Below are 18,241 nucleotides of genomic sequence, written 5' to 3'. Positions count from 1 at the left end.
AAAAATGGAGCAGAGCCAAGATCTGAAGTTGCATAGTTTCACTATAGAGATGACACTCTTAATCTCTAAGGTGCTTTTCCCCCATGGTGGCTTTGCTAAGTCAGCTCAGCGGTCTGCTGCCCCTAAGTTAATGATTGCCTGCTCTGTAATGTTTCTGCAGCCTTGTGAATTTTGTCTTTGGAATTATAACTCTGTGCTTTCATTATTTGTTTAAGATCCCCTATGTGCTTATGAATATTTTGTTTTTTTATTTTTTTTTAAGATTTTATTTTTAAGTAAACTCTACACCCAACATGGGGCTCAAAACTGCAACCCCAAGATCAAGAGTCGCATGCCCCACTGACAGAGCTAGCCAGGTGCCCCGGTTTATGAATATTTTGAAAGAAAGATGTATCTCCTTTATATGTTTGCATACCAATAATGGAGCAAAGTATATGATATACAGTAGGTTTGATCTTATGCTTATAAGATTTAATAGAATGAACTAATATATTGGCTGCTATCATAATATTTGAAACATATTTTCTTAATATCAGGCTTCTCACAAACAGAGAAATGACACAATAGGGAGTAAAATATGGTTGGAAATCAAGAACTAAATGACTATCCCTGGCATAATTTTACATATATATGATTTGTTCAAGTTTCCTTTTCTGTGGAGGAAGAGAGCTGGTTTACGTGATTCCTTCTAGCTCTACGTTGTAGAAATACATTATATGAAAAAGATAAACTTACTGTTATAAGTGATGTTAAAGCCACGTCCCGACATTGAGTGGTCTGCTTGAAATTCCAATCGCAGAATATGACTATTACTAGTAAGATGGGAAGGCACCTCAGCCCCAGTAAAGGTTCCAAGAATTGGGGAGTCTGGAGAGTCACCATCTTTAACGGCAAGGAAGTCAAACTGAGATTCCAGATCAAAGTCATTAAAAGAAAGATGTATCCGGCTCCCTGGATCAGAGATTATTGTCCAGATGCAGTTTAAATTATTTCCATACCCTTCTGGGTAATCAGGAGAAAGCACTGTTCCCATTGGTGCAGTAAAGTTAGACAGACAAGGAACTGTTGAAATAAGGTTTTAAAATACAATAAATATTCAAAAGTAATATTATACCTTATTTTGCCACATCCTTATTATACTTTATCCTTATTTACTTATTATACTTTATTCTTATTATACCTTATTTTGCCACAACTATGATAATCAATTAGCAGTTTGAAAAAAAAATTAAACAATGTAACTTATAAAACAAAAAAAAATGTTACCATTTTCACATATTAGAAAAGGCAACTGTTACTTTGGATGACCATATGCTTTAATAAGCACAAAAATGTCATGCATAGGGAGTAATAAAGGCAATTTATTTTGACATTTATCATATTTGTTTTAGAGTTCTATACAAAGTTTTTGTTTCTGTGCTTAAGAAAGAAGATTGGTAAAATATTTAGAGATTTCCATACAAAGCAATAATGCTTGGGAAATGATTGAAGACAAAAAATATTAGGCGGATATTAACAGGGCTGGGATGTTGTAGCCCAGACAAAACTTGGAGGGAGGCTGGTGACTAGGCAAGTTTCATTCCTACTATGGCCATGAGATGCTCTCATAGTTTAAAACACAGATAAGAAGACAAATTAGCTTTTATAGCTATCACCACTAGTTGCTAATCCTGGAAAGACAAACTTTCACACCTTACTAAAATGAAGTCTCTCCCTGCCCCTGCTTGACACCTCCCCTCAGTTTTCCTCTAGCTTTTAAAAACATCTGAGCTAAAGGATCACACAGGACATTTAGGAAGCAGAAAAAGGGTAAAGAAACAAAAGTAAATGGTCTTTTTACAGAGAAGAAATCATAGTTACAATAATGATGTATTTTCTTCCAGTGGCTTTTGTTATATAATTTTGACAAAATCAAATTCATTTAATTTTTCACCAAATTTTATTTACAAAGAGTATGAACTTTAAGCCTGAAAAATAGTTTGCTAAATTTCTGCCTGGAAAAGTTGTATTAACTTATACTGAAATATAATTTATATATTAGAGCATACAATACCTCTACCAGCATAAACTATTATGATTATTTGACCTTTCTTATATGATAAGAGAAATGACATATTATTAATTTGCCCTTCTTTGCCTACTAGCAAAGTGGAAGATTTCTCCATTTTCTCTCTTTTTCAATTATAGGCTCATGAACTCTGATCATTTAAGATTATGAATGCTATTCAATATTATGATTAATATAATATTCATACATTATTTTGTTAATAATTTTACTATAATTTGATTATTAAAAATAATCATTTCTTTTGATTTTTTATATTGCTTTTAAGTTTAGATCTTTTATTAACATTCAGAAATAAGACCAATATCTATTTCTCTATCTACAGAAATATAAAGACAAAAATACAACCATATCTATATATATGTGTGTAAAATATGTAACATATGTAAAAGAATGACAGGAATTATATATATAATCAATTGTTTATTACTATATATGTATTTTTTTTTTTATCATTTTAAACACAGTTTCTAACCTAAGTTTGCTTCTTCTACATGGAATGATGTTAGGAGTTAACACCAGGTCTTAGAAACTGATAGCCATTGGGCTGGATCCAGACTGCAAATGTGTCTGGTGCAATTTTTTCTTATGCCTGTACAAAAATTTGAAATCACATTTCAAAATCATCCTATTTTACATCTGAGGGGGAAAAATCCAGAGTTCTAGCTTCTTTGAAAAAGCTAATGCGCCCCAGCTCCCTACCTACCACTTCCATTATGGGTGCACACATACCTAGTCCTTTTTTTTTTTTTTTTAAGATTTTATTTACTTATTTGACAGAGAGAGACATAGTGAGAGCAGAAACACAAGCAGGGGGAGTGGGAGAGGGAGAAGCAGGCTTCCCGCTGAGCAGGGAGCCCAATGTGGGACTTGATCTCGGGACCCTGGGATCATGACCTGAGCCGAAGGCAGACGCTTAAGGACTGAGCCACCCAGGCGCCCACATATACCTAGTCCTATTCCCTTCACACTTTGACCTGCCTGCATCCTGCAATCATTTGATTCTACTGTCCTTCACCTAAAGGCAGGTTCAGCAAACTTCTGTAAAGGGACAGACGGTAACATGGTCTCTTTTGCAACTACTTAACTCTGCCACAGCTGCAGGACATCAGCCATGTGCAATAGGTAAATAAAAGTACAGTTACATTCCAATAAAACTTTATTTGCTAAACTAGGCTTCAGGCTAAATTTGTCCCAAAGACCTTATTTTGCTAATCTCTGATCTAAATGATCCCTACTTCCGGGCAAGAGATGACCAAGATCTATCATGCTAATCTCCCATCTCAAATAAATAGGTCAATGCCGGTATAGTACTCTAAATCCTTTGTTATATTAGATGCAATTTTTAACGTAACTTCCTTTGACCCAGTGTTATATTTCTGTGAGTACCACACTAATTTTATGGTAGCAATTTAATATTATACTTTGATATCCACATAAGCACTTTTCTTTTAAAAAATTCTCACATTGATTCTATTGTTGCCTGTTTTTTTTGTTTGTTTGTTTTTAACCTAGCTGCATGTCAACACATTCCCAAAGAATGTGTGTTCCCGGAGAAATTATGTTAGGACTTTTATTGAAATTTCAAAGCAATTTCTATATAATTCACATATTTATTTATTTAGTTAGTTTTTAAAGATTTTATTTACTTATTTGAGAGAGAGAGAGAGAGAGCGTGAACACAGAGGGAGAGAGAGGGAGTAGCAGACTTGGCACCAAGGAGAGAGCCCGACATGGGACTCGATCCCAGGACCCTGGGATCATGCATGACCTGAGCCGAAGGCAGACGCTTAACTGACAGAGCCACCTAGGTGCCCCTAATTCACATATTTATTATAATATAATAATATAATGTGTTCTAATTCAGGAACAGGGCATCTATCTCTGTTTTTTTCATAAAATTTCCTTTTCTGAATAAGTTTTAATTTTCTACAGGTTATTTGGATTTATGTAAGAATTATTTCTACATATTTTATCATTTTATTTTTCTGAATAAATTAGCTTTCCAGTACATTTTCAAATTAGCTATTGTTGGTATATAGGAAGCTATTAATTGCTACCTATTTATCATATACCAAGTTGCAGGGCTTAATTACTTTTAAAGTAGTAAAAAAATAAAAAAGTGTCTTCTAGATTTTCAAGAGTTTAAATTTGTTTTAGTCAGCATTATTTTAAATATTGTATTAAATGTATTTTAGCATCCCTTAAAATGACTTTAAAATAGTTTCATTTTTGATGTGATATATTACATTCATAGATTCTCCAATATCACACAACGTTGTCTCCTTGGAAGAATAATTAGAACGAAAGATCTTCGAGTGAAGTCTTTGGAAGTATTACTAACTTTAGATAATGCTAAAAGAATCCAATCAAACTCTCCTAATACATTTTCTTTTCTCACAGCAGGAACTTCACAAGGTGATCTTGGTTAGGGATGAGCACTGGCCCTAGGAGAGGGTTCTATTGAGGGGCTCTATGCACTCTTCCTTTCCTACATTCCCTGAAGAGCCAGCAATATATATTTTGATTAGGGAAATTTCTGCCACATTCAAAAAATATCCACTTTACTAAAACATAAGATTAGGTATCGTGGCAATATGTATCCAGACACTATACTGAGAAACAGTAGTACTTACTTGATATTTGGTTCTTTTCTCCTTCTTTTTAACTACGCAAAAATACATATTAGAAAATCACCTCTAGTCTCTTTAAAAGTTCTGTTACTTTTTAAAAATGTTAAATAATTTTAAAATGTTAAATAAGCAACATTCTGAATAAAGGAAAATATATGTTTTGCAGCATATATTGTAACTCAGATGAAATGTAGGTCTTGAAAAATGCTTTTTTTTTTTAAACCAGTTAAATATTGAAGTAAAGTTTGTGCCTTTGTAGGGAATGAAGGGTTTCACAAATGAAAAACATTGTAAGTTGGATACAGATGAAAAATCTTATATTTGAAAACCATAAAATTATTTTTATTTTCATGAATATTGGCTTTATATGTTACCATTTGTGAGTAGTCAAAGCCCAGATGCAAAATTTTCAATATTGCACCTATATCTGGTAAGTTGCATGTGTTGGTATTTAACTGAAACTAAAAGTGTATCAATAGATAATACAAATTATATTTTTGTTGTAGTTAAATTGCAGTGTTTTAATGTATTTGAAGAAATACATTTTTTTAATCCAAGCATACTGTATATCATAAACATTAATGAATTTTTTTTCTGTGCAATATAAATGGCACATGAGTATGCATTAGTGTGAGCATCTACAAGCAAAAAATAAGTTAATGCATTATACATAGAATATAAGCTTTAAATATTTTAAGAGCTTTTGATTGAAAATAAGCATATACTATCTTGTTAAAATAAATAAATGAGTCTACTAGAATTAGCTCAGATGTATAATTTCCATAAGAAGTATGCTATCTATAAAGTATAAAATGCCACCAACAAAAAGTTAATAAGAACACATATCTTATCACACATATCATCTGCAATTACCAAGTGAACTATGTTAACTTTATTTAAATCTTTAATGAAATTTATAATTTGGCATAAGCACACTTGTTAAAGATAGTATCACAAAGTGCTACTCGTTCAAAAATAATTACACGGTTCCAGCTCTTTGCAATTAATTACAAAAGCAATTATATGCAAGGACAGGGTGACATATGCTATCCGAAAGCAAAGCATTTGGTACTCACAGATACAGATGGGTATGTTTGCAGACCATTGGTTATTCTCTTGACAAACAATGGATTTCTCTCCAATTAATTCAAACCCAAACTGGCATTCGAACCTTAAAACATCACGATTAGAAAATCCATCGCCTTCTCTAATTCCATATAAGGGTGTACCAGGATCACCACAACTTTCTTTCTCAATTTCTGCAAAAAAAGAGAAGATACAAGTCACCTTCCAAGGGTTTGAGGCACAAGATATCCATATGACCTGTTTAGTAGAGGTACACTCTCTATATCTGAGATATTTCAGAACAAAAAAGATGAGTATGTTTTCCAACCTTAATTTTTTTTCTTTTGCTACTCTTATGACTATAATTTGATGACATGATCTTTAGAAAACAACTAATGCAGTTCTCTCATTTAGTAGATGGGGAAGCTGGGGTCATCGGAGCACATGCTAGTGGTTGTGCCCTAACAGAACAATTATGACAAAATTTCAATCTTTTGTCTGCAGTACACACACACACACACACACACACATCTATGTATTTTCCCCAAACCCCCAAAACATTTCTTATTTTTGTTATCTGTAAATGATACAGTAAATCCTTAGGTCATGACCAGGTTGTGAGCTACTGTTGTCCGCCTCAGTTTTCCTACAGCAGTCAGTGAATACCTTTCCCATAGGATCTGCCACTCTCCCTGACACTTGCTGGTTGAATTATTTCCCCACCTACACCTGCCAAAAAAACTCTTTAGGGCAGGAATCAATTTTGCATTCCAAATTACCCAGATGTGTTCCTCCAAAAATGTTTTTATATGAATTAAATTGAAAAAGGTTGAAAAAATTCTTTTAAGAGCACATGAAAGCACTCTTTCAGCTGACATTCAGAGAAACTCCAAATGTCTAGGATCTTCATTGGGAAGCTAAGAATGTCAGTAGCAAGTTATTGTGGTAGTTATTTTGGTTTTTAAGTCACATGAAATCACATTAATACAGTTGTCCTCAAACTACAGCAAAAAAATTAAAATTAAAATTAAAAGATAAACTTTGAGATAAAGTTACGGCCTCTATCCTGATATTCCAACAACCACACATTCCTGGTTTTTCTGCAATCTACCAGCACCAATTTGGTGTAGTCTTTCCAGTTCTTTTCCCATGCTTTTATAATTATACATAGGCATATATAATATAAAATATTATAAACATCTGTATTTATGTAAATATAAAACTCCTCTCTTCAACTATGTAGTATTGTTTTACATATGTATTATATTTATATTGTAGTATACTGTCATTGTTATTCTATAACTTGCTCTTTTTCTAACCAAACAATAATTTTGGATTTATTTTTGAACACCCTTGTATTTTCAGCAGTAACCACAGCTGGTTATAATGATTCCTTTAATAGACTGGATTTGATATTTTATTTTTATCTATACCATAGTGACTTTAGTCTACACATTTTTTTTCCTCATGCGGTTCCTATCCAGACTTAATATCAGAGAAAGAAATTTGTAATTTTGCAACTTTCACTAGTCTTCAGGCGAGTTTGTATAATAGGAAACCTAGATCCTTGAGTGTTAGAACTTGCCAAAAGAATGCTGGCTGAGTCTGGTATAATTTTGAGGAATATCTGACTACCATTTTAATCTCTTCTAAAATTATTTTTCTGGGGCGCCTGGGTGGCTCAGTTGGTTAAGCGACTGCCTTCGGCTCAGGTCATGATCCTGGAGTCCCTGGATCGAGACCCGCATCGGGCTCCCTGCTTGGCAGGGAGTCTGCTTCTCCCTCTCCCACTCCCCGTTTGTGTTCCCTCTCTCGCTGTGTCTTTCTCTGTCAAATAAATAAATAAAATCTTAAAAAAAAAATTATGGGTTAGTGCTATCACGTTTCTGTTGATTTCTTTTTTATTTTTTTAAGGATTTTATTTATTTATTTATTCCAGAGAGAGAGAGAATGCATGTGGGAGTGGGGGGAGGGACGAAGGGAGAGGGAGAGAAAATCCCAGGCAGATTCTGAGTAAGCAAGGAGCGGGTCTGGTCGCAGGACTCCAACTCACCACCCTGAGATCGTGACCTGAGCAGACACCAAGAGTCAGACACTCAACTGACTGAGCCACCCAGGCACCCCCATTTTTTTGATTTCTAATATTATTGCTTCAGTATTCAATGTAAGTGTATTCAGGTCTCACAGTGGATAAATCAGTAAAATATATTCAATTCAACTTGTATTTGTCAAATTGAAATCATTTATGCCCTTAGTTATTTTTTGTCTACCCTCTCTGACAATTTCTAAAGGAACTGTGTTACACTTCCAGAGTACGGATTTTACCACATTTCCTTGTAGTTGAATCAAGCTCACTTCACATATATGAAATAATCATTTAGTCATTCAATTTATTCAACAAATACTTATTTGAGCACCTATGACTTACTAAATTCAGTTCTAGGTAGGTGGGATAAATCAATGAATACACTACAATAATTCCTGCTCTCCTGTACCATATATTCCATTGGAGATTTATGAATAATAAGCAAGAAATAAATAACATCTTATTTTGGAAAGTGATACATGCTCTGGGGGAAAATATTGAGCAGGAGTAGATAGGCTTAAGTGCTAGATTATGGTGGGATGACATGGTTACCAGGTTCACAAAATTATATTACTCTCATGCCTTGAAATTGAAATTGTTTCTGTTACTGAAAGAGTGGATTCTGCTTCATCTGAAAATGTCTTTATTTTGCCCTCACTATTGAATGATAGTTGATAAGTTATAGAATTTTAATTCAAAAAATTTTTATCAGCATTTTGAAGATGTTTTTCCCTGATCTTTTATCCATCCAGTACTTCTGATGACAAATATGATACCAAAGAAATTTTAATTTTTTTATAATTAATCTGTCTCATGCAATGTCCTTCTCCCTTACCATAAGTGGTGGCATTCCTTTTCAGACTTGTTTTTTGTTTTGTTTTTTAAAGATTTCCTTATTTATTTATTTATTTGAGAGAAAGAGAGAGAGTGGGAGAGAGAGCACAAGAGGGAGGGGCAGAGGGAGAGGGAGAGAGAATCTGAGGCAGACTCCCTCCTGAGACCCAAGAGGGGCTCCATACCAAGAACCTGAGATTCAGGGCCTGAGCTGAAACAGCACTCAACCCACTACACCACCCAGACGCCCCTAGACTTGCTATTTTTAATGTCACTATCATTTACCTAGGTTTTGGTTTTTATTTTTTATTTTTTTTTGTATGCTTGGTGCTTGGTAGATTTCTTCTGTCAAATAACTTGTAATTTTTTTTTAAGTTCTAAGAAATTGTTACAATTATTTCCCTTAAAATATTATTTCTTATGTACTTTCATCTCTCTAAAACTCATTTACATTGAATATTGGAATTTGGGGATTTAGCCTTTATGTTGCTCAATCTTTCAAATTCTTATTTTTGAAGTTCTATATTCTGCATTCTTGAAGAAATATATATATGTAAATATATGTATATATTCTGATTTACTAATTCACTGTGCATGCTTATCTAATCTTAATTCAACCTAATACTGAAAAATTATGTTGTCATTTTTTGAATATTTAATGATTGTTATTACTTTTTATTGTTTCATAACCTCCTATTATTCTTTCATGAATACAATTTCTCCCTTTTTTTGTGAGGATATCGAATACACTTATTTAAAATAATTTTCTTATTCCTCTTTTAACTGTTTCCTTGGGTATAAGCAGAAGTGTATGAAGAAAGCAGCAGAATAAACGTTCTTCTAAAGCAGCATGTTTGAAGAGAACGTGGTAAATCATAATGGTCTTTGAGCTTGTGATGAAGGTGCAGGAGGAGGTACTTGAGGAAAGAACAAGACTGCTGGTTTTGAGCAAGCTGTCAAATAACTGTTCTTATTTGCCTGCTTCGCTGCAACTCTGCAGGTCCTGCACTCCCTATCCTCACTGTCAACAATCCCCACCTTCAGGCTTATTTCTTCTCATGTCAGAACCACCTTGTAGTTCTGGGTGTAAACTTTTCCCTCTGTTGCTCTGTGGTGCAGTCTACTTTTGTGGTCTTCATCTTGAGTAGGGGAGCCCTCCCTCTTGATAACTGCACTGGACTCTCATTCCATAAGTGACATTTGGCTCAGTAGCTGAAATATTTTCCTCTGAGGTAATCACTAGTTTCTCAGGATTGTCAGCAGACCCCTCCCTGGACGCTTCTAGCCCCAAAGCCCAGTGGCTTCCTATGCAAAAGCTATAGCAACAGCCTCCCATGATGGCGCAGGCTTACGAAGTTCTCAGCTTACCTCTATATTCTGTATATATCTTCACATGTTTATTTATATACATCTTTGTTAGGGATCCCTATAGTCTCATAACAACTGACATTTCCTCTTTCTATTCTTAAGCATCAATGCATTTTAAAAATATGTTTTCTATCATCTTCAGGTTAGGATTGAGAGTTAAGTGCTTACTCTACTATTCTGAAACCATATGTTTTTTCTTTGCTCCTTGAGTTTTAAAAATCAAAGATATATTTTCTTTTTTTTATTGTTTAAATTCAATTAACCAACACATAGTACATCATTAGTACATCATGCAGTGTTCAATAATTCACCAGTTGCATATAACACCCAGTGCTCATCACATCTTGTGCCCTCCTTAATGCCCATCACCCAGTTACCCCATCCCCTACCCACCTTCCCTTCAGCAACTCTCAGTTTGTTTCCCATAGTTAAGAGTCTCTCAGAGTTTTTCTCCCTCTCTGATTTCTTCCCATCCAGTTTTCCCTCCTTTCCCTTATGGTCCTCTGCACGTTTCTTATATTCCACATATGAGTGAAACCATATGATAATTGTCTTTCTCTGATTGACTTATTTCACTTAGCATAATACCTTCCAGTTGCATCCACGTTGATGTAAACAGTAAGTATTTATCATTTCTAAAGGCTGAGTAATATTCCATAGTATATATATATATATATATATCTATCTATATATATATATATATATATATATATATATATCACATCTTCTTTATCCATTCATCTATCAAAGGACATCTCAGCTTCTTCCACAGTTTGGCTATTGTGGACATTGCTTTTATGAATATTGAGCTGCAGGTGCCCCTTCGTTTCACTACATCTCTATCTTTGAGGTAAATACCTAGTAGTACCATTGCTGGGTTGTAGGGTAGCTCTACTTATAACTTCTTGAGGAACCCCCATACTGTTTTCCAGAGTTGCTGTACAAGCTTGCATTCCCACGAACAGTGTAAGAGGGTTCCCCTTTCTCTGCATCCTCGCCAACATTTGTTGTTTCCTGTATTGTTACTTTTAGTCATTCTGACTGGTGTGAGATGATATCTCATTGTTGTTTTGATTTGTATTTCCCTGATGACAAGTGATGTGGAGAGCATTTTTTCATGTGTCTGTTGGCCATTTGGATGTCTTCTTTGGAGAAATGTCTGTTCATGTCTTCTGCCCATTTCTTGAATGGATTTCTTGTTTTTGGGGTGTAGAGTTTGATAAGTTCTTTCTAGATCTTGGGTATTCGCCCTTTATCTGATAAGACATTTGCAAATATCTTCTCCCATTCCATAGGTTGCCTTTTAGTTTTGTTGACTGTTTCCTTTGCTGTACAGAAGCTTTTTATCTTGATGAAGTCCCAATCATTCATTTTTGCTTTTGTTTCCTTTGCCTTTAGAGACGTGTCTTGCAAGAAGTTGCTGTGGCTGAGGTTGAAGAGGTTATTGCCTGTGTTCTCCTCTAAGATTTTGATGGATTCCTGTCTCACATTTAGGTCTTTCATCCATTTTGAGTTTACCTTTGTGTATGGTATAAGAGAATGTTCCAGTTTCATTCTTCTGCATGTGGCTGTCCAATTTTTCCAGCACCATTTATTGAAGAGGCCCTCTTTTTTCCATTGGTTATTCTTTCCTTCTTTGTTGAAGATTAGTTGACCATAATGTTGAGGGTCCATTTCTGGGTTCTCTAGTCTGTTCCATTGATCTATGTGTCTGTTTTTATGCCAGTACCATGTTGTCTTGATGATCGTAGCTTTGTAATATAGCTTGAAATAAGACATTGTGATGCCCCCAGCTTGGGTTTTCTTTTTCAACATTCCCCTGGCTACTCAGGGTCTTTTCTGGTTCCATACAAATTTTAGGATTATTTGTTCCAGCTCTGTGAAAAATGTCGATGGTATTTTGATAGGGATTGCATTGAATGTGTAGCTTGCTCTGGGTAGCATCCTCATATGAGACAAATTAGATTTTAAACCAAAGACTATAGTAAGAGATGAAGAGGGACACTATATCATACTTAAAGTTCTACCCAACAAGAAGATCTAACAATTATAAATATTTATGCTCCTAATTTGGGAGCAGCCAATTATATCAACCAATTAATAACCAAATTAAAGAAACACATAGATAATAATACAATAATTATAGGGGACTTCAACACCCCACTCACAGAAATGGACGGATCATCTAAGCAGAAAATCAACAAGGAAACAAGGGCTTTGAATGACACATTGGACCAGATGGACTTCACAGACATATACAGAGCATTCCATCCTAAATCAACACATTCTTCTTGAGTGCACATGGAATTTTCTCCAGAATAGATCACATGCTGGGTCACAAACCAGGTCTCAACTGGTACCAAAAGATTGGGATTATTCCCTGCCTATTTTCAGACCACAATGCTTTGCAACTGGAACTCAATCACAAGAGGAAATTTGGAAGGAACTCAAACACTTGAGGTTAAAGAGTATCCTACTAAAGAATGAATGGATCAACCAGGAAATTAAAGAAGAATTTTAAAAATTCATGGAAACTAATGAGAAGGTTCATAACCTTTGGGATACAGTAAAGGCTGTCCTAAGAGGGAAGTACATTGCAATACAAGTGTCTCTCAAAAATTAGAAAAATCTCAAATACACAAGCTAACCTTACACTTAAAGGAGCTGAAGAACAGCAAATAAAGCCTAAACCAAGCAGGAGAAGAGAAATAATAAAGATTAGAGCAGAAATGAATGAAATAGAAATCAGAAGAACAGTAGAACAGACCAATGAAACTAGAAGCTGGTTCTTTGAAAGAATAAATAAGATTGACAAACCCCTAGCCAGACTTATCAAAAAGAAAAGAGAAAGGACCTAAATTAATAAAATCATGAATGAAAGAGGAGAGATCATGACCAACACCAAGGAAATACAATCAATTTTAAGGACATATTATGAGCGACTATATGCCAACAAATTAGGCAATTTGGAAGAAGTGGATGCACTCTTAGAGACGTATAAACTACCAAAACTGAAACAGGAAGAAGTAGAAGATCTGAACAGACCTATAACCTGCAAGGAAATTGAAGCAGTCATCAAAAGCCTTCCCCAAAACAAGAGTCCAGGGGCAGATGGGAAGTCTACCAAAGATTTAAAGAAGAACTAATATCTATTTTTCTGAAGCTGTTTCAAGAAATAGAAATGGAAGGAAAGCTTCCAAACTCGTTCTATGAGGCCAGCATTACCTTGATCCCAAAACCAGACAAAGACTGCCAAAAAGGAGAATTACAGATCAAATCCCTGATGAACATGGATGTCAAAATACTCACCAAGATACTAGCCCATAGGATCCAACAGTACATTAAAAGGATCACTCACCACGACCAAGTGGAATTTATTCCTGGACTGCAAGGGTGGTTCAACATTCGCAAATCAATCAATGTGATACATCACGTGAATAAAAGAAAGGACAAGAATCATATGATCCTCTCAATTGATGCAGAAAAAGCATTTGACAAAATACAACATCCTTTCTTGATTAAAACTCCACACAGTATAGGGATAGAGGGAACATACCTCCATATCATAAAAGCCATCTATCAAAGATACATTTTCAAACAAAGATGTAATTTTGGAGCTGCAGTGCCCTCAGACTGAAAAACAATATGCAGTGAGTACAATAAATACATACCTATTATATATCACTGCCTTTGAAATTTTTTTTTGTACCCAAGAGGTGAAACTGATATCTGAACAAATAATTAACATGCAACAGATGATTGTTACGGTAGAAACAGTCACAAACAATAACTAATAATAGTGGCTATCACTTTTTGAGCATGGAAACTGTACTAGCACTGTGGAAAACTTTTTTTTACACATTAATTATGTAATTTAATCCTCATAATAACTCTGTGAAGGAATTAATTGTTATCTCCATTTACAGATGAGAAAACTGAGAGTCAGAACAGGTAAGTATGGCTTTAGACTGAATAACCCCCCACACTCATATGCTGAAACTTAATCCCCAATGTGATGGCATTTGGAAGTAAAGTTTTGGGGAGGTGATGTCCTGAGGGTAGAAGCCTCGTTAATGGGATTAGTGCCCTTATAAAAGAGGCCTTTAAAAGCTCCTTTGCCTCTTCTGCCTGTGTGAGACCCCAGGGGGAAAACAGCCATCTATGAATGAGGAAATGGGCTCTCACCAGGTCCTGAGTCTGCCAGTGCCTTGATCTTGGACTTTCTAGTCTCCAGACTGTGATATTTGTTGTTTATAAGCCACATAGTCTATGGTATTTTTGTTATAACAGCCCAAAGACACTAACTTGGACAATTTCACAAAACTTGTGTATAGCAGAGTTTAGGTGCATAGCAAAAAGTCTTTTTCTTTTCTTAGTAGGCTCCACAACCAGTGTGGAGCCCAATACGGGGCTTGAACTCACAACCCTGAGACCAAGACCTGAGCTGAGGTCAAGAGTCAGATACTTAACCATCTAAGCTACCCAGGTGCCCCACAAAGTCTAAATTGGTAAGATATACTGGAAGAATTTTAATTCTTTAATTTCTCATTTATGAAACATTTGTTTTGTTTCTAATATGTATCAAAATAATACTAGGCATTAGGAATATAAAGATAAATAAGATGTATACTCTGCTCTTAAATGAGGGCAAAAAGGAGGTATAGATAAAACCCCTTGGAGTTGGAGGTTGGCAAATAGGTAAAGGTGATCCTTGCGCTTAAGAGTTATTTCACTGAGTGAACTGGAGAAGAGGAAAGAAGGAAAGGTATTTAGGTGGAAGAGGAGCAATATCAGAAAAGATATGTAGTCTTTTTGCTTCTCTTTCCTTCCATAGGTGGTGACTTGGTTGGGGTTAAGAAGCTGAGTCTATCAGGGCTGCTTTAACAGAATACCATAGACTGGGTTTATGAACAACAGAAATTTGTTTCTCTGGGTTGTTTGTGCTGGGAGGTCCAAGATCAAATGCCGACAGATTTGGTGTCTGGAGAAAGCCTATTTCCTTGTTCATAGACAGCCTTCTTTTTGCTGTGATGGGGTCCAGGGCAGGCCACACCAGAGTGTGCCACTTTGATGTGTGGACTGTTTTGAGCTGAAGTCCGTTAGGGCCCAAGGGACTCAGGAGGAGCTATTTATCTCCCTTTAACTGCCTGAAAGCATTTATATAGAGGGCCTGGCCTGATAGATAGCTATCACTGAAAATACAAAGAGTATGAGCTAGGTGTGGTTAGCCAGAAGTAGCTCAGAGAGGCCTGTTCAAATTCCTCTTTGAGTCCCATTGTCTCTGCCCAGCATGGCAAATATTTGTCTCCCCATCTTCATGTAAATTGTCTTCTTCTTCCCCTTTGAAATCCCAGACCCCTCTCTCCTTCTCCATAGCTCAGGATGGTATATCAATCTCAATTGCTTCACTGTCAAGAAGCCTATATCATGAGGTGCCTGGGTGGCTCAGTTGGTTGGGCGGCTGCCTTCGGCTCGGGTCATGATCCTGGAGTCCCGGAATCGAGTCCCACATCGGGCTCCCTGATCGGCGGGGGGTCTGCTTCTCCCTCTGCCGTCTTCCCTCTTGTGCTCTCTGTCTCTCATTCTCTCTCTCTCTCAAATAAATAAATAAAATCTTTAAAAAAAAAAAAAGCCTATATCATGGGAGTTCTTATAAATACAAAATTAACATTTTTCTCCTGTTAATCTGTCTTATGTCAACTAAATTATTAGACCAGCCAAAGAACCCAGAAGGGAAAAGCTTTCTTCTCCGATAGCTGTGTCCTCACATGGTGGAACGAGTGAGGGAGTTCTCTGGGGCACTAATCCCATTCACTGGGATTCCACTCTGATAACTTAATCATCTCCTAAAGGCTCCATCTCCAAGTACATCACTTTGGGCATTAGATTTCAACATATGAATTTCAGGGGGACACAAAAATTCAGCCTATAGCAAAGGCAGTGTTGGTGGCACTAAGGGTTGAGGAGGTGGTAAGGTGAAGCAGGTGATGTTGTGGCTGGGGCCAAACAAGTAGAAGTAAGGCCAAGGAGGCAGCCAGTAAGGTTGTGAAAAGCATGAATTTGAGGATAAGGGTAACCAGATTTCTCATTATCAAAAAGGAGATGTAGAAAAAGGGAAGGCTTCAAAGAATCCTGAGGAGAAACTAAAGTGGAGGAGCTGTGTGAATTCATGTTTAAAATACAGATATACACAGGTTAGATACAGATGAAAATGTGTATATATAATGTGTGTGGGTATATATATATCCTATGTCAAATACACACAGATATACATGTATGTATGCACACATATTTTCTAGTTCCATCCACTATAAATACTAAAAGCAATAAATCTCTATAGCAACAAGCATACTATGTGCCCAGATCTTGGTTTCTAACTGCCATTCTTTACTAAAAGGAGCCAGGAAGGCTGTTTCTAGGGTTGGACAAGGGAAAGAACAATGTGACATAGAACACTCTGATGTGTCCAAAAAAAAAAAAAAAAAAGTTCTTAAGGAACAGTGGGGACATATCAAATCACCAGCTTGAAGGGGCTCCACTGGGCATGCTGGGACAGTTTCACCATCAAAACAACATTGATAATGATAGATTACAACTGATTTAATGTAATTCAATGCAAATGGGAGGAAAGATAAAGCTCTGCATGTAGAATGACAGTTTAAAAAATGTAGAATTAATAAAAATAGAAGATCAACATTTGGTAGCCATTGTAGTGATTTTGGATTCTGGGTGAATGTTTGATAAAAAAACAAGATAATAGTGTAATCTTGGATTGCCTCTCTTTGAAGCATGTATCAGTCACAAAGGTGAAAATGGTTATGTTACCATGGAAAAACCCAGAAGACACTAATTTTACCAGATGATCAAGTTTCACATAACCAGTATGGGAAATGCAGGCATTGTTTGCCTCCTGATGTGATGCACTAAGACACTGAGAATCATTTCTGTGGTATTCCTGTCAAGAATGCATGGTCTAGGGGTGCCTGGGTGGCTCAGTTGGTTAAGCGACTGCCTTCGGCTCAGGTCATGATCCTGGAGTCCCGGGATCGAGTCCCGCATCGGGCTCCCTGCTCAGCGGGGGGTCTGCTTCTCCCTCTGACCCTCCCCCCTCTCATGCTCTATCTCAGTCTCTCTCTCAAATAAATAAATAAAATCTTAAAAAAAAAAAAGAATGCATGGTCTAAGTCTGAATAGGAGGAAAGACTGCATGGACTCAGATTGAAGGACATATTACACATAACAAAAAGACATGACAAATAAATGTAATAGTTTTGTGGGTTGACTCCCGGATAAGGAAGGGAAAAGAGACATTTTTGGATCATTAGTGAAATTTGAATGAGGTCCATGAATTATTTGATAGTGTTGTATCAAGGCTAACTTTCTAATCCAGATGGTTATTTTGTGGTTTTGTGGGGCAGAGTCTCTGTTTTAAGTAAAACTCAAAGTATTGGGGAGTAATGAGGCATTATGTTTGCATCTTGCTTTCAAATGGTTCTGTGGTGGTTTTATTTATTTATTTATTTTTATTTTTATTTTTTTAGGTTTTTTTTAGTTTTTTTTTTTTTTTGAGACAGAACGAGAGAGAGAGAGCACATGAGAGGGGGTGGGTCAGAGGGAGAAGCAGGTTCCTTGCTGAGCAGGGAGCCCGATGCGGGACTCGATCCAGGGACTCCAGGATCATGACCTGAGCCGAAGGCAGTTGCTTAACCAACTGAGCCACCCAGGCGCCCCTCTGTGGTGGTTTTAAAATATGTCTGCAAATTCTTTGATGCTCCTCTATCCAAAGGTGTAATCAAATTCTCTTCTCTTTGATTATTGGGCAACATTAGTGACTAGCTTCTAACAAATGGAATATGGCAAAAGGGACATGACTACTTCTCTCAGCAGCTCTCCTAACACTATCAGTTGTCTCAAGCCTGTATATGTTTGGGGCATGGAACAGCAATCAGCAGAGTCTACTTTATCTTGTCCATTGCGGCAAAAACTATAGAAGCTCCAGTACCCAGATTGGATCCAATAGGATTGAGAAAAGCTTGATCTTCCCAACAGCTCCCTTAAGGGTTTTCAATGCCACCTGGAATTGTGGAGTACTTAATGCCTGAGGGATGAACTTTGACCACTAAGAGGCAGGAAATGGGGAGGATACCAGTGGATTCATTTCTTACCCCCCTCTCCCCAAAAAGATGGCTC

The 18,241-nt window shown here is 36.3% G+C and overlaps 1 protein-coding gene across 3 annotated transcripts in view; it reads right to left on the bottom strand.

Annotated features, from left to right (window-relative positions):
* CSMD3 (CUB and Sushi multiple domains 3) overlaps positions 1–18,241 on the bottom strand; it is a 1,202,189-nt gene that overhangs the window by 413,383 nt on the left and 770,565 nt on the right. For all 3 annotated transcript variants that reach the window (XM_045896021.3, XM_045896023.3, XM_045896024.3), the window contains 2 exons: positions 5,775–5,957; positions 736–1,062 (listed from right to left, as the gene is read on the bottom strand). In XM_045896021.3, the coding sequence (XP_045751977.1) occupies positions 736–1,062; positions 5,775–5,957 (510 nt within the window). The remainder of the gene's footprint in view (positions 1–735; positions 1,063–5,774; positions 5,958–18,241) is intronic.

The sequence above is a fragment of the Mirounga angustirostris genome, unplaced genomic scaffold (assembly GCF_029215605.1).
Source record: "Mirounga angustirostris isolate CCGP_5_RB_7025 unplaced genomic scaffold, mMirAng1.0.hap1 SCAF_4, whole genome shotgun sequence".
Classification (NCBI taxonomy): Eukaryota; Metazoa; Chordata; class Mammalia; order Carnivora; family Phocidae; genus Mirounga; species Mirounga angustirostris.
This window is presented reverse-complemented; position numbering and strand designations above follow the sequence as displayed.